The sequence below is a fragment of the Poromitra crassiceps genome (assembly GCF_964638095.1).
Source record: "Poromitra crassiceps genome assembly, chromosome: 7".
NCBI classification, from domain to species: Eukaryota; Metazoa; Chordata; class Actinopteri; order Beryciformes; family Melamphaidae; genus Poromitra; species Poromitra crassiceps.
Genome location: NC_139628.1, coordinates 7,872,672 through 7,893,701, shown reverse-complemented (window position 1 = coordinate 7,893,701; position 21,030 = coordinate 7,872,672). Strand labels below are relative to the sequence as shown.

Below are 21,030 nucleotides of genomic sequence, written 5' to 3'. Positions count from 1 at the left end.
AGAGACACATGAGAAGTTATACAGGAGAGAAACCATTCAATTGAGTTTCTGGCAAAACTGTTTACTTGACAGGAAAAACTGAAGATGCATAAAAAATAGATTAAGAAAAGTCTTGTTGTTTGAGTTTGAAGAAAAACTGAAGATGCATAATGAGAATTTATACTGCTGAGAAACCTTTTAGTTCAAAGTAAATCTAAGTGACGGTGTAACTCATTCTATTTCAAGATAAGCCTTATCTCTCCAATCTCATGTTTTTTCTAGTTGTTATTGTAATAACAATTTCCCACAACAGCATGTTTTGTATTTGTGCATTTCAAATAAAATACTACTTTTCCAGTCATATATTGTCATTATTCAAGTTTAAAAAAATATTGTTAAAATCGTATCGTATCGTATCGTTATCGTGAACCCAGTATCGTGATACGTATCGTATCGTGAACTGAGTGTATCGTGACACCCCTACTGCTTATGGATGAGCATCATCTGCTGCATGCCATCGAGAACCGTTGGTCGGATCGACTTCAAGCTTTGGGAGTGTGCCCTATTGTGCTGTGCAGTGCAGTGCCCCGTTTTCGTGAAATTCGGCACAGCGCCACCTACTGGCAACATAAAAAATGCTGTTTATCTCAAGAACCGTTCGTCCGATCGACTTCAACTTTGGGGAGTGCGCTGATGGGAACTCGACGCAGTGCAGAATCTTGTGCAATTCGGCACAGCGCCACCTATTGGCCACACAAAAAGTGGTTTATCTCGAGAACCGTTCGTCCGATCGACTTCAAACTCGAGGAGTGTGCTTAGGGGGACTCAAGGAAGTGCAGGGAGCTCAATTCTGTGCAATTTGGCATATCGCCACCTACTGGCAACGCAAAAAGTGCTTCATCTCCATAGCTGTTCATCTGATCGACTTAAAACTTAAAACTCTGGGAGTTCGCTTAGGGGGACTCAACAGAGTGCAGGGAGCTGAATTCCATGCAATTTGGCATAGCGCCACCTACTGGCAACACAAAAGCAGTTTATCTCGATAGCCATTCATCTGATCGACTTCAAACTTGTGTGCTGCTGGGAACCTGACATAGATCAGTGCCGAGTTCTGTGCAATTCGGCACAGCGGCACCTACTGGCAACACAAAAAGTGGTTTATCTTGAGAACTGTTCATCCGATTGACTTCAAACTTAGGGAGTGTGCTGCTTGGACCCCGATGGAGTGCGCTGCCGCATTTGATGCAATTTGGACTTATTTCAGGACTGTCTGTATGTCTGTCTTTCGTGTAGCTCGAGAACTGTTTGTCGGATCGACTTCAAACTTGGGGAGTGCGCTTAGGGGGACCTGACAGAGTGCAGTGTGTGTGCAGGGGTGAGCACCCATGGGGTGGTGCATGGGGGAACGGGCACTGCACTAGTTCTTTAAATGCCAACAAGTCTCCCTAAAGCTTATGGCTAACTAGCCCTTCCCAGCTGAGCATCGCTATGAATTGGTTGTGACTGGTTGTGACTGACTGAAACGTCAGCAGTTCATGCACTGTGGCAGTAGAATTACAGTAAGATGATGTTTTCATATGAAATTCCATGATATAAATACACTATGCCGTGTCTGTTTCTCTTACCACCACGAACAGCGTTCTCATGATTCCATCGTTGAGCGATGAGTCCTTAACAGCTGCTTTGACCTGAATGGGGAATTTCCCCTCCTTCATGGGAATAATGATGAAGGGCACAGACCGCGTGGTTTCGGGTCCAACCTCGACCTCCTGGCGATACTTCCCACGCGCAGAGGCCGAACTGCACACATCTGCCGCCTCAATCAGATCCACACGCACCTTGAAATAGAGGTGGGACAGAGATGGAGAGGCAGAGAAAGAGAGAGGGAGAGAGAGAGAGACATTGATGTGTTGCTCTCAGATGAACAATCCTTTACAGAGCCGCTCAGATGTTGATGAAATACAGTAGGCTACAGAATGTTGCTTATTCTGGGGGTCTACTGGTAATCTCTTCATGGTTAAATTAATCTTTGGCACTTTTGACCATTTCCAACACTTGTTTTCCATTAGCACTAGAATCACAAATATGTTAATCCTGTCCTAATCCCCAAACTGTTTTTTTTCTATTTTGTTTACTTTTTTAAAAATAATTATGATCCAGGTTAAAGGCCATATATGTAACAATTCAAATTCAAATTCAAAACATTGGCGAACGTTGTCTAACAAAAACAAAAACAGACGTAACCCACCAGAATGGAAATGTCAAAGGAGAACATTCTGGCTGCAGCATCGTTGTCGGCAAATTCAGTATTTCAACTTAGCATGATTCCTAAATCTCTGATAGGATATGGTGATTTTGAGATTTAGTAGAGCATAGGCTATAATGTCCTTTAAATTCTGGCTAAATTTCTGTTTTCAAGCAACTAGATGTCGACCCACATTGTGATGCAATCAAGGATGTATATAAAGGACATTTAGAAGAGCTTAAATCACTGAACTACCAACTACACAAACTTTGCCATGGTGAAGATACTGTGTTGACAGTCCTGAAACATGGGGGCAGAAGAGCCCAGACTTACAGTGATATCTACTGGGCTGTAGTTGTGTAGGATCGCCTTAACTTCCAGCTGTTCTCCACGGACAGCTGAGTAGGGCAGTTTGAGGTCGATGAAGAATTCCTTGCTAACGACTACCTCTAATGGATCGGCCACACAGATACCTTCAGGAGGAACAAGCAAGGGGAGAGACAGAGGAGAGGAAAGGGGGGTAGAGGAAAATGCAACAGAAGGGGGTGGATGACTTTCAGATTGGAGGAGTACATGCAGAAGATCTTACACTTCCAAATAGCCGCAGGTAATGTCAAGTCAAGTTTATTTGTATAGCACATTTCATACACAGAGGTAATTCAAAGTGCTTCACATAAAATGGATGACAGGAAAATAAAATAATAAAAGAAGAGAATAAAATGGACATTTAAAAGCATCACAACAAAACTTAAAAAAAGTTAAAACTTAAAAAGTGCATTAAGCAACAGGCGCAGCAGTTGCAAAAAACGTATAGAGGACTCATTGGGTTTGCATAATAGAATAAATCAATTTATCTATATTGAGTCCCCCGACATCATGACTATAAACATGACTACACACACATAAAACTCAGGTCTGGGTACGGTGTCCTCTTTTCCTCTATATTGCAGTTTGGACGCCAAGCATACCCCCGCTTGTACAGGCCGTTTTCTTTCTCTAAACCTTGCTTAAAACGAGTATGGCTCTAGTAAGCTCCCCTTACGCGTGCGTCCCTCCTGACGCATCACCTCACCCTCTTGTGAGTATATCTGTAACCATCCCCCAGACCTGCAGCACAACACTCAGGTCTGGGTACGGTGTCCTCTTTTCCTCTATACTGCAGTTTGGACGCCAAGCATACCCCGGCTTGTACCTTGCGTCATCTGTTGCCCGTCGACGAACAGGCCGTTTTTTTTCTCTAAACCTTGCTTAAAACGTACGTTTTAAGCAAGTACGGCTCAAGTAAGCTCCCCTTATGCGTGTGTCCCTCCTGACGCATCACCTCACCCTCTTGTGAGTATATCCGTATTACGGAACCATCCCCCTGACCTGCAGCTTTTAATAGTAATTACAATCATCTATGTTTTAAAACCAATTGTATAATAGTGATTGAGAAACAGCTGTCAGCAGTTAAAAGCGACGGTAAACATAAAAGTCTTTACTCTATTTTTAAAAGTAAGTAAAGTTGGGGCAGATCTGAGGTCTTCAGGCAGTTTGTTCCAGCTAGCAGAAGCATAGTGGGTAAATGCGGCCTTCCCATGATTTGATTTTATCCTAGGGACAGTTAACTCATTCATGGCCAGTTTAGGACTGCCAATATTTAGCACAGGCCAAAGATTTTCATAATTGTTGGTCATCTTTCAAGACCCACAGTAAATTATCTATTAGCACCAAAGTGATTTGCAATACCTCAAAATGAAGATGTACGTCTCTGGGTTCACCAGGGAAAAAAAGTGAGCTTTTAGCATGTTCTGTACTCTACTTATAGCCATTTATATACACCCTGTTTTCACCAAAAAGGTCTCTCTGAGAAGACAAACAGGAGAAAAGGCAATTTTTGTAAAAGACACAATCTCAGGCAGAACTCGCTCTCAATTCTTTTATTTTGAACTGTATTGACATCAGACATGTAAATATTATTCGTTATGACACAAATGACAAAAATATATATATATATATATATATATATATATACATGAAGTGCTTTTTTTACATTCAACAATACAGTTTACTCAGTGTGAGTGAGTGTGCAGACAGACACACAGACAGACAGACAGACAGACAGACAGACAGACAGACAGACAGACAGACAGACAGACACACACACACACACACACACACACACAGAGAGAGAGTTCTGTCCACAGCTGCTGCTGGATCGCACCTCTTCCCAGGGAACACTACTGATCGCCCCGCAAATTAGCATAGCAGGAGAACACCAAACTGGTCTGAGATCAGCGGCTAGCCTCCTCTGCCTGGGACGAATGCTGCGACACAGGAACGGGTCGGCTTGGCTTTGGGACCAGGCGCTGGAACCAGATCGATCATGTTGGTTTGACTACAGCGAACAACTCAATCCAGGTTCACCTGCAGCAGAGGCGACCAGCGCAGCGCGCCGAGGGGTGTTTCAATGGCGTTTCTCCTCTATGCAACAGGCAGCGTTTCTCCGTTTTCTCCTCCTCTTCCATTTCAAAACAACAGCTGCGGTATGTGTTTGATAACGTGTTGTCGGCTTGACTTTGAGGCTAGGGACCTGATAACATGTCACAGGCTGGGGAAGTCTTTGAACTACGCGCTGTGCTAATAAAAACAAAAACACGTCAAACACGTCATTGGCCCTCTGGGCTATTCCTGATAACACGTCAAAGACGTCTTTGGCCATGAATGAGTTAATAAGCTGGACCCTGCTGACCTGAGAGGTCTAGACGGTTCGTAGCGTGGGAGCACTTCAGCGATGTATTTTGGGCCTAGGCCATTAAGTGATTTATAGACTAATAACAGTATTTTAAAGGAGGACTTACCCCCTAGATATGTATCAGAACAGTGATTTGAAAATACCTATGGAAAAAACCAAGAAATGACATATGCTCTTGTCTATACTAAACTCTTTGGCTGTGTTCAAGTCAAGATTTTTTTCCGGAAATCGACGCTATTACAGTTTGCCTACCGCCTCAAAAATAATTTATTTGAGAGGGGCAATATCTTTATAAATATCAACAACTAGCCAACGCTGGTGGCATGTATGGAAAGAGTGTTGCTCAAAATGGTTGAAAGTTATATCAATTTGGTAATTCAGTGGCGAACTAGAAATTTAATTATTTTTTTCCATGTATGTGTATGTGGGCGTCTTATCGATAAGAGCAAAGTGAGGCGAGGCTCGTTTACCGCAGCACACCGCACAAATAGGAGAAACCCCCCGCTCTGGGGTAACACAATGCGATATTTCTCCACGTCATTCCCTCGTCCAACTTGACATGAAAGTCCCTTTTTAATTTTAGTTTGGGGGCTTTTCGTGATTCTTGTTAAAAGTTGTGCAAAAGTTTTCCTCTCAGCAGAGCTCAGCAGAGCGCTGTAGGCTGCTCCCTCTTCCCTGGAAAAGTCACCAGGCACGCTGCTGATGTGTGCTTTGCGCTGCTAGTGTGTGTGAGATTCTGGCATCGTCTGTCGTAAATAGATCAATCAAATGTTTTCCAGTTATTCCTAGGCTGCAAACTTGTTTTAACATGCCAATCGGAGTGTTTTCTGACGAGAATAAAGTAACGTTAACGCTCTGATTACGTGATTCTTGTTAAAAGTTACAGCACCTCTGATTTTTCCTCTCAGGGCGCAGGCAACGCAGGGCAGAGCTCTTCTCATCCTCAGTCAGCCCATCAGTCTGTTCAAACACAATACCGATATAATCTCAGTAGGAGGGATGCAGGGAAATATATTATATTAGCCGATGTGTTTAGAGCAGCGTTGTCACGTCGTAGTATAGCGTTATATTTTACATGTGCGCTAAACTGCCATGAGATTTGTTTGCGGAAATGTCAGACAGTGCTCTCTCGGCCAGAGGCAGAGAGCACAGTCTGCTGCTGCTGCGCGCGCCCCCGGAGCTTGGGGCTCGTGCATGAGGTTTACAGTACGACTCTCTCCCGCCTGCCTGGGCTGGAGACAGTGCTTCCAACTCGGACTGATAATATAAACATCATCATTCGAGCTTATCCAGGTAAGATATTAATAAAGTAATGACACATTCAGCGGGAAACTAACTATAATTAAGACATGTGCCAACTTCGACGACGTTTGGTTCAGTATTTTAAGAGCAAACTTCCTGAAAAGTTGCTGTTTTGGAGATTTATAAAAGGTTGGGAATGATTTTACAGCAACACAATGCAATGTCCTTCCTTTTATGATTATAGTGGCGTTTATTGATAGTATTGTGTTACATAGGAGTTGGTAGGAAAATAACAGGCGATTGTAATAAATTAACAGGTCAAGTGACATCATGGGAATAGGCTTGGAGTTGTGAGGAGCCGAAAGGGTACAGGGGGAGTAGGGGAGTAACTATCTTGAAATCCCATAGTCTTTGGTTCACCGTGACGTCACGACGTGTCAAATATCCCATTCATTTGAAAAAAAAAAAAGCAGTGTTCCACCCTTAGAGGGCGCTTATGCCAGGTATGCTGCTGAAAAATGATACAAATGGTAAAATAGCAACAGTTTGGTGTCAAATGTGGAAATTTCGACCAGAATTCTTCACACATCACCCCCAAAGTCATATATATTGGTTAAAAGCTGAAAAAAAGTGTTTTGGAGGTAAGACCTCCTTTAAAATCTATTCTATGACACACTGGCAACCAGTGTAAGGACTTAAGAACTGGAGTGATATGATCAGCTTTCTTAGTCTTCGTTAGAACTCTAGCAGCAGCATTCTGAATGAGCTGAAGTTCTAAGTTATTTTTTGGAGAGACCAGAGAAAAGGCTATTGCAGTAGTCTAACCTACTATAGATGAAGGCGTGAATTAGTTTTTCTAGGTCCTGTCTGGACATGTAGCCCCTAATTCTTGCTATATTTTTAAGATGATAAAAAGCTGATTTTCTGATTGACTTAATGTGGGAGTTAAAGTTGAGATCGGAATCAATAATAACGCCAAGATTTTTGCCTTGATCCTTAGGCTTCAGGGATCGAGACTCAAGGCGTGCAGTGATTTTAAGCCTTTGTTCTTTGGGACCAAAGACGATCACCTCTGTTTTGTCTTTGTTTAGCTGTAGGAAATTCTGGTGCATCCAGTTATTTATTTGGTCAATGCACTGGCACAATGATTCTATGGGAGCATAGTCAGCTGAGGAAAGAGTTATATACAACTGAGTGTCGTCTGCATAGTTATGATAAGCTACTTTGTTTTTTTGCATAATTAGGCCTAGAGGTAAGCATATAAAGGTTGAAGAGAACGGGCCACATAATGGATCCTTGAGGCACCCCACAAGTCATACTAGTTAGGTCAGATGTGTAATTGATGAAGTACTTCCTGTCTTGAAGATAGGACCTGAACCACTGGAGGACCATACCCGATAGCCCAACACAGTTTTCCAGTCTGTCCAATAATATTGAGTGGTCAACAGTGTCAAATGCAGCGCCAAGATCCAATAGCACTAGAATCAAATTTTTGCCATTGTCATTTATGACTTTAGTAAGCGCGGTTTCTGTGCTGTGACGGGGCGAAAGCCTGATCAGAGTTTATCTAGGAGATCATTTGAGGTTAGGAATCTATTGAGTTGTAGGTAAACAACCTTTTCAATTATTTTGCCTATAAAGGGGAGATTAGATATTGGTCTGTAGTTACTGATTACCGACGCATCAGGGCTACGCTTTTTTAGTAGGGGTTTAATAACTGCAGTTTTCAGGGACTCAGGAAAAGTGCCGGTAAAAATTTTAAGGGAGCTATTAACTATTTGCAATAGGTCAGACGACAGGCAGTTATACACGCTTTAAAAAAAAGCTTGTTGGAAGGGTATCGAGACAGCACGAAGATGATTTAAGGCCTTGCACAGTTTCCTCTAAGATGTCGTGGTCGATAGCGCTGAACTGGGACAAATTTATCGAGCTAGGGATCTGTGGGTAGGATGATGTCACAGCATTTCTTGGTGTGGAGCCACTAATAGCCTGCCTGATATGAATAATTTTGTCCATAAAAAAGGCAGCAAACTCATTACATTTGACAGTGGAGAGAAACTCAGGTGCAAGGGCGTCGTTTTGCATTGGGTTGGTTGTGACATGTCACGACCAACATTTCAGGGGGTCCAAATTGTCCCTACCAACTTTTAAGCAACCTTATTTGCATTATCTATGGAGTGCAGTTATATAGGTAATTTAGATTGTCTTCCCATATTTTGCAAGGATAGAATTCAGGGCTCGACGTTAACTTTTAAAAGTGGTTGCCGGAGGGGCAACCTGGCAAGAGCTTTTGGTTGCCCGAATAAAAATATGGTTGCCCAATTTTAGTCGCTTTATATTTTGAGTAATTAAGATACTATGCAGTCATAAGCCGGCTTAATAATGACGATGTGACAGAAAAGTAAGTATAATAATCTATAGTATAGTATAATAGGCCTATTCAGTGTGCGCACCGGGTGTAGTAGTAGTAATAATGATAATAATAATAATAATAAATTTGTGTCATTTCGTTTTCTAAACAAATCTTATTTTTTGTTTTTATAATGCATTTGCACTGAAAGGATTTAACTAATATTTGTGAACTTTCATTTTCATATATTTTTCAACAGTTATTGTTCATATTGTGCTTAATTTATTAATTAAAAGCGTTATTGATAATTAAGTAGCCTACCCTCCTCCAGGCCCGGCTCCAGACCCAAGTTACAGAGGGGGCCTGCCCCTAGCTTGGGGGGGCCAAGCTACCCAAGGGGGGTCCGGGGGGATTCTCCCCCGGAAGAAGATTTTGTACATTTTAAAGTAAAATTCGTCAACCTGGTGCATTTGAGAGCAAAATGAAGAGGCTAAATCTGTGAAGAACTACACACATCTCTAATGTGTTGTGACTTTACAAATAATTAGGCCTAAACAATTAATATTAAGTGTATTTACACATTGTGCACAAATTGCATTCATTGTGACAAATTTACAATAGTTAATATCCAGCCAGAATCATTGCAAATGGATGTTCAAAGTAACAGTTAGCAATAGCATTGAGTTAATCAATGCCTAATGACAGCCAGATTCCATGTTAAACTTTAAAACAGAAAAACGTTTTTAGCAACAAAAAAAAAAAAAAAAAAAAAAAAAAAATTTAATGGGGGGGCCAGTTTGTTAAATGGGGGGGCCCGGCCCGGTCAGGCCCGGCCCGGTCAGGCCCGGCCCGGTCAGGCCCGGCCCGGTCAGGCCCGCCCCTAACGCCGAGCCTGCCCTCCTCATGTTCATTCAGGGATACTTTGATGACAGTGGTTTGGGGCCCCCACTCTGATGTTGCATAGGGCCCCAAAAGGCCCAGAAGCGGCCCTGCAATCCCTCTCTCTCTCACCCCGTATGAGAGGCTGACAGGCCAGGGATGCAAATCATTTCTCAGCACATATACGCGGTGGTAAAACGTTTTTGAAGGATGTCCTGGTTGAGGTGTATGTTGTAGGCTTGTTGTAGGCTACATGCTTTGCAGTATAGCGTTATGCTGGAATTATGCTTGAAGTTTGGGCTGTCGCACGGAAATGAGAGACACTGAATCTTGACGAGGAAACGTGTGGAGCGTTTATACACTGTGTGTGGGTTTCTGCTCGCGGAAGTGAGCTGGAGTCTTGAAAACTCCACTTTGTCCGCCCAGCCGCGTCCACGTAGTTACACAATTCGGGGTGTGCACAGCCAGGCGAAAACCGTCTGCACAGCAGCCTTGTGGAGGGGCGCGTCTGCTGATTTAACTAACTTTTCCGTGTGGACACTCGCCGATGCGGGAAGCATATGAGACCTAAGCGCTTGTTGTAGGCTACATGCTTTGCAGTATAGCATTCGTTTTCCGTCCCGTTCAAAGACGCACGGGTATTTCACCTCAATGACAATTTCCTCGTCCTTTGTTTCTGTGCGGGGCTGCGGGCGGACGAGGTTCTTCTTGCGTCTTGCAGCCGCTGTGATTGTGTGCGAGCAGCCCCACCTGTCCCAGTCAGTACTCGTTAAACATACCGCACGTGCAGCATGCATCACGTAGGTTCCGACTGGTAATTAGTAACATCGTTTCGATTGTAACAGCAATAAAATGTCACATATATGTCACTCACAACAAGTATTAAAACATTTATTTGGTGTATATTTTGCTGTTTGCTGCTGTACATATTTTGTTGCATGTTAAATCGTGGTTGCCCCTGGGGCAACCAAAGACCGAGAAATGGTTGCCCCATGTTTTTTTGGTTGCCCGGGGCAACCGGGCAGCCGTTAATGTCGAGCCCTGGAATTGGCCCTACCATTATTGAGTGAAATTAGTTTGCATTATGTTCAAAGTTACATTTACCCCTGTTTTTCACCACTGAATGTGCCAGTCCAATTTTTTTTCTCCCAAACTCACGTTTGATTGGCTCATTTGGCTGATGACCAAACAAACGCCCACCCACCCACCCGTCGATTTGCATTGGGTTGGTTGTGACATGTCACGACCAACATTTCAGGGGGTCCAAATTGTCCCTACCAACTTTTAAGCAACCTTATTTGCCTTGGTCTTGTACAATGGTAATAGTGAGAACAGCCTGTGAAAAAGTCGCAATTAAACGCTATTATGTGCAGTACTGAGTGCGCTTTCACTCTCAAACCACCGCACATCAGCACATGAATGAATCACCAAACTTGTTTTTACTGAATTGCCGTTTCAGTTCTCAGCCCTGATAGCCTACTCTGTGCTGCTTTTAATCTCTCTCAATCATGCTCACATTTACTTGGTGAAATGACTAAAAACGAACAGTTGCAAATCAAAGTTTAGCCTACCACATGGGTCAAGAAATGTGGTGAAAACACAGCCGACAGGAGAGCTGAGCAGGTGGTGACATGAAAGTTATTGAGAAAAGGAGAAGATACTGAATAATGACATCACAACAGTATAATCCTAATGTTGATTTAAAATGAGATATTCCTCTAAATATGGCTAAAAAAGGTTAAAAAAAAAACATATTTTTTTATTTAAAATGAGATATTCCTCTAAATATGGCAAAAAAAGGTAAAAAAAAAAAAAATGGTCGAAAAAAATCTGGTTGAATCTTCCATGCCGTCCTCGACCCTACCAACTTTGAGACCAAAACAACGCCCTTGCTCAGGTGCTACACGGAGAGGCGGGTTAGTCAGTCTATCAACTGTGGCAAATAGAATGCGTGCATTGTTCACATTTTTTTTATGATATCTGAAAAGAACGATTGTCTCGACCTTTTCAGTTCGAGGTTGTAGGAGTGAAGGCTTTCTTTGTAAATATCATAGTGAATATGAGGATTCGTTTTCCGCCATTTACGCTCAGCTTTCCTGCAATCTTTCTTTTTGCATCTAACGGATGCAGAATTTCGCCAGGGTGCTTTAATCTTGCCAGACAGCATTTTTAACCTAACAGGCGCCACGCTATCAATAACATTCAGGATTGTTGAATTGAAGCTATCGAGAATGTCATTGACAGAAGCTGATGTGGGAGGAGATAAAGAAAATGTCTCCATAAACAGCACGCTGGTACTTGCATTAATGTGTCGTCTTTTAACGGTTTGTGACCTAGTAATGATCTCAGGGGAGATTTTCATTTCAAAGAAGATGCAAAGATGGTGAGACAACGCAACATCAATAGTCAACACAGAAGAGGACTTAAAGCCCCTAGTATTGAAATCCCCAGCAATAGATATACAGTCATGTTCCATGGAAATTAAGGATAACGGATCAGCAAATTCAACGAGAAAGCTGCCTGCTGTGGGGCATGGCAGTATGGGAGGGGGCAGGAGGGGATGTGAGGGAGGGGACTGTGGAGAGGGCAGGTTTGGGATCGGGAGGGTAGAACGAGGGGGCTTAGGGAATGTCAGAGGGCTGACATTCCCTCTGGATGGACAGGGGGACTGGGGTATCATTGACAGTCCAGCACTTATCAATTTGTTCATCCTGCTGGAGAATAGAATGGGGGAGGGGGGTGATCATCCTGCTGGAGAATGGAATGGGGGAAGGGGGTGGGGAGAGCAGAGAGGTGGAGGAAGCGGCATTTTCTTCCATCATTTCATCCTGGGAGGGAGGCGTCTCTGATGGCTGTTGAAGATGGTGGGGGATGGGTGTAGAGGCCCCGAAGACGGGGGGGAATGGATTGAGGCAGAATTGTGTGTTACGTCTAGTCGGCTGGCCTCGAGTTGTGGCAGCTCTTGTTGAAGAAATGTGTTGTCTGGAAGCTATATGGCTTCGCGGCGAGGTCCCGGGTTGGAGATGGTGGAAGGGGGGGGGGGGGGGGGGGGTACTTTCCTGGCCCTGGGATTATCTGGTGTTGGATGATTGATGTTGTAAACAAGGTTGGCAATAAACAGCCTTGTGCCATCTTTGTTGAGTTGTCCGTTATGACTGCAGAGGTGACTGCGATCCCAGAAGAGATTGAAGTTATCAATAAACTTCACATTATACCGAGGGCAGACAGTTGAAAGCCACGTGCTTAAGCCCAGGGACCTGCTGAATTTGTTGATTTTATATCCATTTGGGGGCAGGGGGCCGCTAATAAATGCCTCAATATCCAGTGAGGCCAGGAGCTTCAGTAGATCCAGGAAGTCACGTTTTAATCTTTCAGATTGTTCTTTTAGAATGTCATTGGCTCCGACATGTAGGGTAATCTTGTTTACCGAGCTGTGAGTAGACAATATTTCAGGAATGTTCCTTGTTAAATCGCGGATCAACTCATTAGGGAAACAGAGAGTAGCGGTGTTGTTTTTATTGCCATTGTGTTTAACATCCGAGTCTCCAATGAGCAAGGATGTTATTGGAGGCTGCGGCCTGCTAGCTCTTGTTAGCCTCCAAGCATCCGTAGGAGGTCTGGCTTTGAGCCTATCCCGGTTCTCAGAGCGTCGATGGGTCGGGCCAGCATCCGTGTCGGCACTCGGTAATACAGGCACACCCAATAGCGGTTGAAATCTGTTTACCAGCTGTAGAGACATCAGTGGTTGAGGGGAAAATCTCTTAGTTCCCCTGTTTCCTCGCCTCAGTGTAGTCCACGGCTGTTCAGAGCTAGCGACAGGGGCTGTACTAGCTAACGCAGGCCAGCCTGTAGCTGAGCTAATTTCCGGGCGATAATAGGCACTCTCTGAGGCATCGGGGATCAATATTCTGTGGGAGATGCATCTCCTTTTTTCGGCTTAACATTCCAGGGGACAGTGTCAGTTTGTTTACCAGAAGTAGCGCAGGCTATCGCAGCTTCGGAGGGCCGCCTAACTTCGTTAGCATTGTCTGGAGCTATCGCTAGCATGGTGGAGCTTGTAGGAACATTACCCGAGGAGGCAGCTAACGTTATGTTAGCATCAGTCTGTTTCCCCGAAGTAGCACAGGCTATCGCAGCTTCGGAGGGCCGCCTAACTTTGTTAGCATTGTCTGGAGCTGGCGCTAGCATGATGGTGGTTGCAGGTACATTACCCCGATGAGGGGGCAGCTAACGCTAAGTTAGCATACGGCGTCGTAGCTTCTGTGAATCCATTGGAAAGAGAGCTCAAGTTAATTTGGCTCTGAGGTTGTGTAGAGATAATCTGTTAGGATGACGTCATCATTCCTACTTTGACGTCGTCATTCCTACTATGATGTCATCGATCACTGATGATGTCATGATTCATAAGTGTCTTTCATGCCTTTCGCTGGTGATGTCATAACACAGGTGATGTCATATTCGGATCTATAAGGGCCTGTTCCTGCAGGTCATCTCTAGTGATTCATAAACTAAACTAGGATCACATCAACCTCTGCAACCTGCAACCTCTGCAACCTGCAACCTCTGCAACCTCTGCAACCGTTCCCAACCTCGAACAGTGCAGACCTAGCTATCAAGTTCCACAACTCCCCTACTCTTGGAGAGTGTCTTGGCCCCCAACTATCCGCGAATAGATCCACATGTCTTCCGACGCCGATCCTGACATAATCCCAGTGTCTTTCAGACGAAAGATAGTAGTTTCTAGTATTGCAATTTTTTGAAGGTGGCCAGTACATCCTTTACAGGGCGACATGCCCTTAGCTCAGTAACACAGGGTCCCAAAAATGTATATGGGCGGTAAGGGGACACCCCGGCATTCCGAAATGTCGGCACTCCGAAATACCGGCATTCCGTCAAAATTGTCGGAATGGAGATCTGTCTTGCCATTGCGAAAGAACCCTAACCCTAACCCGGGGGACCGGCTGGAGCTAACCTCTCCCAGCCCCCACGTCTAAACCTAACCTCTCCCACCCCCGCGCCTAAACCTAACCTCCCCCAGAACCTAACCCTAAACCTAACCTCTCCCACCCCTGTAGGCTAAATAACTCAAGATGCTATGTCGGAATGGGGGACCTAATATCTTTCGCAATGGCGAAACCTTTTTTGGAGATAAAAAGGGCCGCCTCTCCGAAAGCATAGAAGTCAATGATCGGAATGCCGACACTTCGGAATGGCGAGAGGACCCCGGGCCGTAATAGCACCGAAAAATCCCGAAATTGTCGTAGATCCACACCAGACAGGCTGGTAGATAAACAGGCCGCAGGCAGGCAGGCAGATAGATAGATAGCAAGCAAGCAGGCAGGCGATAGCAGAGCACAGCGTGTCATGAGAACATTAACCGTGCAGATAAAGACTCCTCACCGTGAGTTCTCGACAGGCTGATGCCAGTGATCTGCCAGGTTGTGATTGAGTCTTGCAAAGGGATATTTTTTGTGAATGAAGTGCGGTCACTGGAACAGAACAGAGGCAGTGTCAGATGTGTAGGTAGAAGGCAGCTTCCTAATTGTGAATGTGTGTGTGTGTGTGTGTGTGTGTGTGTGTGTGTGTGTGTGTGTGTGTGTGTGTGTGTGTGTAGGTTTCAGTTGCCTCACCAGCTGCTATCACGAGGGCAGTTAGGTAGTATGATGTCTGACCACAGCCAGCTCTTGGGGAACTGGGTACGAGAAACAATCTCATTGCTGTGCAAATAACTTCCATCATCCTCCTCACCTAAAGTGTCAAATGGAAAAATGTTAGATGTGGTCAATTCCTGTCACTCTCTCTCCTGTCCACTAAATCGCTCTCTTCTGTCCTCCCCTTGTATGCCCTTTGGCATGTTTAGCTGTGTTTCACTAGTACCTACTACGTCCCCCCCCCCCGTCCCCCCCCAACATCTTCCCTGCTTGTGTCCCTCCACCTCCTCTAGCACCATACTGGGAGGCAGTGAGCCTCCTCCCCTCTGTCTCCACCCACTTCTAGTGTTACCATGGAAACCAACCATGCAGGCCTTGCCCCCCCCAACCCATGTCCCTGTCTCTTACTGCGGGCCAGATAGAGGTTGTCCCGCTTGACTTCAGCTCGCTGGCTGGCCAGCTCATTGCAGCAGTGTAGGAAGGCCTCGACGCAGGCCGCACCGTCTACGATGTACTCGCTGCGACGCTCACAGTTGTATGATAGCGGGGTGTCTCTCATGCCGTCCACACAACACGTCTGTTGCAGCTTGTCTGTGTATTGACTTCCTGGAAAGGATAGAGAAAAGGGATGTGGAAGGAGAAATAAGGAGGGGAGAAGAGAGATGGTTTGGGACAGATGGAGAAGGGTGATATACAGTAGAAAAGGGGATTTACTTAAGACTCTTGCAAATATAAAAACACATTTAAAATGGTGCTAAATTGAAACGGAATTGTGCCTCTAGAGGCCAGCTCTCACATTTGTGAAGAATAGGTATGAATAGAATACATGTGGAGATGTGGTTATCCGGTGGTTTGGACTGTGACTCTTACTTAGGGTGGTTCTGACACCCGGGATAGTGGTGGCTCGTTTCCTCCTGCTGGCGACTGGACACTTTAAATCTGGAAATGCAACACAGACTGGCTCTTTTAGAACACAGCGAGTGACCCTGACTTGATTACAACCAGGTCACCTGACCTGACTTATTAATTCTAACCAGAATTGATAAATGTGCACATTCCCATAACTACTGTGACATTCTCAGCTGAATGGCCACTGCAGTCCATAAACAGATTATTATGATGTGGAAAATAGAGATATCTGACACGTTAAATGAATAATGTAAATTTTGAAATACAGTGTCAGTGTATTTGTATTTGTCATGTGATTCTGATGTTGTCAATATTCGGGTAGGGAAGGCATGGCTGGTTGGGTGTGGGTGGAGGAAGAATGGATCTACATGCAATAGTACAACCTGTTTGTTGGAGCTGGGATCATCTAGTGCCAAACACAATATTAAATAAGAGGCTTGGTGATACAGAAATTTAAATTGGCATTATACTTATACCAGGACAGTTGTTGGAGGAATAGGGCTAGTAGCAAGAGGGAAATGGTCAAAGGAATAAGATTGGAGTGGTGTTGTCACCTTGTCTGAAGGGAGTCCCGGATGCGGTGTTGGTCTCAAACAACAGACCAGCATCGTAGAACACACCCATGCTGTTCTTCCCTCCACCTGGTGTGCAGCCAGTGTCAGACTTTTCCACTGTGTCCCACACCTGAGTGGGAGGGAAGTCACACACACACACACACACACACACACACACACACACACACACACACACACACACACACACACACACACACACACACACACACACACACACACACACACACACACACACACACACACACACACACACACACAAATACACAAATGGGTAAACTGACATGCCATGAGGAGTTCTACTCTGAAATGATACAAGCACCTTTTGAAAAAAACGACACATACAGTATAAGTGTAAGATGATACAGTTGACGACTGCTCCATTAAAAATAATCATATTGAATATTATTTTAAGCTATATCAACACTTGCATGTACAGCTATGTTTGAGAGCATGTATTCATCTGTGATGTTACTACTGTAGCACTTTCAAATATATTCAAAGACAAAAGAAATGCCTTGGTCTGTGTGAGGCGGTGCTTGTTGTTGAGGACGTAGACGCCTTTGTCAACCGCCACCAGTCCCACCATGGCACCTGGGTCTCCTGTGACCTTTAGACCAAACCACCTACGAGGCTCAAAGGCCGAGCCGGGTTTGGTTGATTCCAACTTCAACTAAAGAAGGAGAAAAGTTATTTAGGTGAGAACATCTGTATGCTCAGTTTGTCTGTGGATGTCTCTTCACCATCAGGGTCTCACCGAGCCCATGCAGGAGTCCTTGACATCCACCCAAACTGAGTCTGACACCACCTCGTTGTCATTCACATGGTAGTAGGCAATGATGCGGAACGATGGCAGCATCTCCTTGGTAATGCGCTCTATCAGGGATATCAGACCTTGGCCGTGTGTCCTGTAATGGCCATGTTTCACCAGCCGACCTCTGCTCAGGAACTGAAGACACAAATAGATTAATACATCAAAGCCTGTGTATTACCACACATGCTGTACACGCATGTGCATGCTACACAGGTATGCAGGAAGCAACACTATATAATGCACACATGTCAAATCTAACTCACCAGGTATGTGATGTCATGGTTCTCTGTCTGCCTGTGGAGGGTGAGGTCGATTTTCAGGTCATCTCCTAATTTCTGCTCAGACGAGTCGACCCCTGCACAACCACAACCATTGACTGTCAATAAAATGGATGTAACCACCCATTGTTTTTTGGACTCACGTTTAAGTGTTGTCTGTCACCATCTTGAGGTCCTTGTGCTGCAGCTCAGGTGAGACGGCGTGAGTTAGGGGGTTTCCCAGAGCTGCAGCTAGGCCTGTGATCCGTGTGTGATCTTGTGTGTCCGTGATCGGCAAGCTGCGCGATCACTGGACAGGCGACCTGTCGATCACCCCATAAACCTAGTCTTTTCTATCGTCTATTTTAAACAGGCGAGTTATATATAAATTCACCCCCTACAGTTGTTATGAAAAGTGAAATTAGCTATATAGGCCAAAACCGTGTTTCGGTTCATTCTGTAAGCATGCTTAATCAGTGTGACTGTTACAAAGTAGGGCGTTCTAACATTGGGGTGAACGGGAACAACGGGACTTCCGGGTCCTGCCTCAAGTGGTCATTCAAGGAACTAGCTTTCAGGATCACTTCCGCAGCTTCCTCTAGCGGATAGAGGAAGCTATGTGGGTAACCCACAGTTACTGCTAGAAGCGGAGAACATGTTGTCCTAGTCTCACGTGGTCAGACCCACCGTCGACGTCAGCAAGCTTCCAGCAACGGAGGGTCTGAATCACAAGAGATTTCCGGCGATCCGTCCAGATGCTGGAGGATAAATCTGGTTGGGCTGTGACGGAAGTTACGTCATACAGCGCATCATACAGCGTGCCTCCCATATTACACTCCGGCAAGGAAACACGTTGAATGGAACGCCATGAATAGACTCAACTGTGAAGCGATAAAAGGAGCGACCAAAAAGTAGCAATAGGGTAGCCTGGGTAAACTCAGCCTCCACGTGACCTCTATGTACTATTACGTTAGAGGCATACTGTCTGTGACGTCACATTGAAGGCTGGGTTCACCCAGGCTAGTGATAGGCTGTCTTGCAGGAAGAATGAGTGGGCAAGATAATTTTTCCGCCTCCGTTACAGAAAGTGTGCCAGGTCCACGGCGTAGATGCTCTCAAGGACGTGCAACAATTGTATTTGTTGCAGTTCACCCGCGGTCAATTTGCTGATGCACACATTCCGAATGCACCATCCACGAGGTCCCTGGATGGTCAATTCATATGTCTGTCAGGCATCCATTTTTCTTTGGCTTGGGGTGCGGGCGTTAACCACTTTTCAGAGTTGTGTTCCAGACGTAGATATCATCTACAGGTAGGACTGCAAGACAAATTTTTTGCATGCAGACACAAGCAGAAAGGTTGGTTCTAGTATCACCACCAACAGCAGCACCATCCCCAACTAACATCCCCATCTATACTGATTTTATTTTGGCACGTCACGGTCACATCGCTCAAGAATTGGTAATCTGCCTGTCTATCAAAATTGGGCGAAGCTTATGTTGATTGATGTGACATTGGAGCCCTTATAGAGGCTTCCGGGTCATAGTTTGCCCTCTCCCCTCTGAGTCAATCCACAATCATAATAATAATAATTATTATTATTATAGCTGCTGCGCAGCAATGGGTTGTGGCTGGGCACGACCCATTGCAGACTGGATGCTTGCTGGTGGTGTTTTATGGGACTGGATTCTTGCGTGTAAAAACACAAACTGCTTCCACTTATATAGGGTGAGCCAGGAAGGATTTATGACATCACAATTGCTCGAGTGACATCACTGATGGCATCACAATTGCTCGAGTGACTGATGACATCACAAATACAACCTAATTGCCCTAGGTAATTAGGGTAATGTACAGGGCCGTAGCTAGCTATGAGGACGGGGAGGTCCGGACCTCCCCTAATATTTCAGAGGGAATTTTTTTTTTTTTTTTTTTTTTTTTTTTATAAAACAATCTGCATGGAAAAGCATGAAAAACACGGGATCGCTTTTATTTTGAATCGAAAGGCAGGTCAGGCAGGAAGTCATCTGACGCCGCGTCCGCGGTAACTTGATTCCGAGAGAGCAGCAGCATGGTGGTGAGTGATGACTGTCTGTCTGCCTGGCGAGATAATTGAAGGTGAGCGACCTGCGAGACAGTGAGCGAGTGAACGACAGACAGTGAGTGACACTGACAGATTTTTTAGCAACAACCAAGAAAGTAAGTGTCTAGTCTGTCTCTTAAGTAATGTTACCTGTGTGACACGTTGGGATGCTACTGGCTAATCATGCATGATGCCAATTGCCAAGCTCCCGAAGTCAGGTATGCAGGTGGCTATATGCATGGTTTCAGTTTCATGACCCAATAAGTAACAAAAAGAGGTGGTGTAAAGTTAAAAACAACATAATATATTTTATTTTATTTTTCAATCGTTCCTATCAGGAATAAATAAATGTCCCTCTGTATGTTTTTTTTATTATCGATGATGACTTTGTGTGTTGTGTACGGCTTGGGTTGTGTACCTGTGTTTGTAGGTGTCATTTTGATATGAATTTGGCTAAAACAGTTTGTGTTTGTTAGTTACAATTATGTTGACAGGAGAGCTGAGCAGGTGGTGACATGAAAGAGAATATACTGAATAATGACATCACAACAGTATAATCCTAATGTTGATTTAAAATGATATATTACTCTAAATATGGCTTAAAAAGGGGAAAAAAAAACTCAATTTTTTAGGGCGCCGCCGAATCCGCCTCCCCTTGCTGGACCTCCCCTATTTCGGAACTCTGGCTACGGCCCTGGTAATGTAGATGCTCTTTAGGCAGTGCATCAGTCTAACGATGCAGATGCTGAAGTTTGGTGTCGTTTGAAGAAAAAATGTGGGAGGAGTAGGGTTTAATTAGTTTTACAGTTTTTGCAGTTTTGCGGTCTTTAGACTTCATAATTGGTTATAGGTTGCATTGTGCAAAAGTTTCTCCTCATTTGGGCCCACATTTCGGTAAAAGTTGCAAAGCTGTAGCACGTATGCCTGATTTTTTATGAATTTTTAAAGTTTGAAACTTTAGACGGTCGCTGTAGTGCCGCCGTTAGGACTATTGGCGGCAAATTTGCGTCAAAGACGTTTCTTTACCTATGTGGAGGTAGGTGTTGGTTTTGGTGGAGCCGTGACAATGTTCTTTACCTATGTGGAGGTAGTTGTTGGTTTTGGTGGAGCCGTGACAATGTTCTTTACCTATATGGAGGTAGTTGTTGGTTATGCTGGAGCTGTGACAATGTTCTTTACCTATGTGGAGGTAGTTGTTGGTTTTGATGGAGCTGTGACAATGTTTCTTTACCTATATGGAGGTAGTTGTTGGTTTTGATGGAGCCGTGACAATGTTCTTTACCTATATGGAGGTAGTTGTTGGTTATGCTGGAGC

The 21,030-nt window shown here is 44.6% G+C and overlaps 1 protein-coding gene across 1 annotated transcript in view; it reads right to left on the bottom strand.

Annotated features, from left to right (window-relative positions):
* The window catches only part of LOC310779390 (complement C3-like), a gene marked incomplete at both ends in the record, with an annotated part of 87,644 nt that overhangs the window by 46,125 nt on the left and 20,489 nt on the right, over positions 1 to 21,030 (bottom strand). Inside the window, 10 exons of the mRNA XM_083639926.1 lie at positions 1,605 to 1,817; positions 2,558 to 2,697; positions 14,830 to 14,918; positions 15,060 to 15,177; positions 15,489 to 15,686; positions 15,951 to 16,019; positions 16,544 to 16,673; positions 17,079 to 17,234; positions 17,319 to 17,510; positions 17,639 to 17,730. Coding sequence (XP_083496052.1) covers positions 1,605 to 1,817; positions 2,558 to 2,697; positions 14,830 to 14,918; positions 15,060 to 15,177; positions 15,489 to 15,686; positions 15,951 to 16,019; positions 16,544 to 16,673; positions 17,079 to 17,234; positions 17,319 to 17,510; positions 17,639 to 17,730 — 1,397 coding nt within the window. The remainder of the gene's footprint in view (positions 1 to 1,604; positions 1,818 to 2,557; positions 2,698 to 14,829; positions 14,919 to 15,059; positions 15,178 to 15,488; positions 15,687 to 15,950; positions 16,020 to 16,543; positions 16,674 to 17,078; positions 17,235 to 17,318; positions 17,511 to 17,638; positions 17,731 to 21,030) is intronic.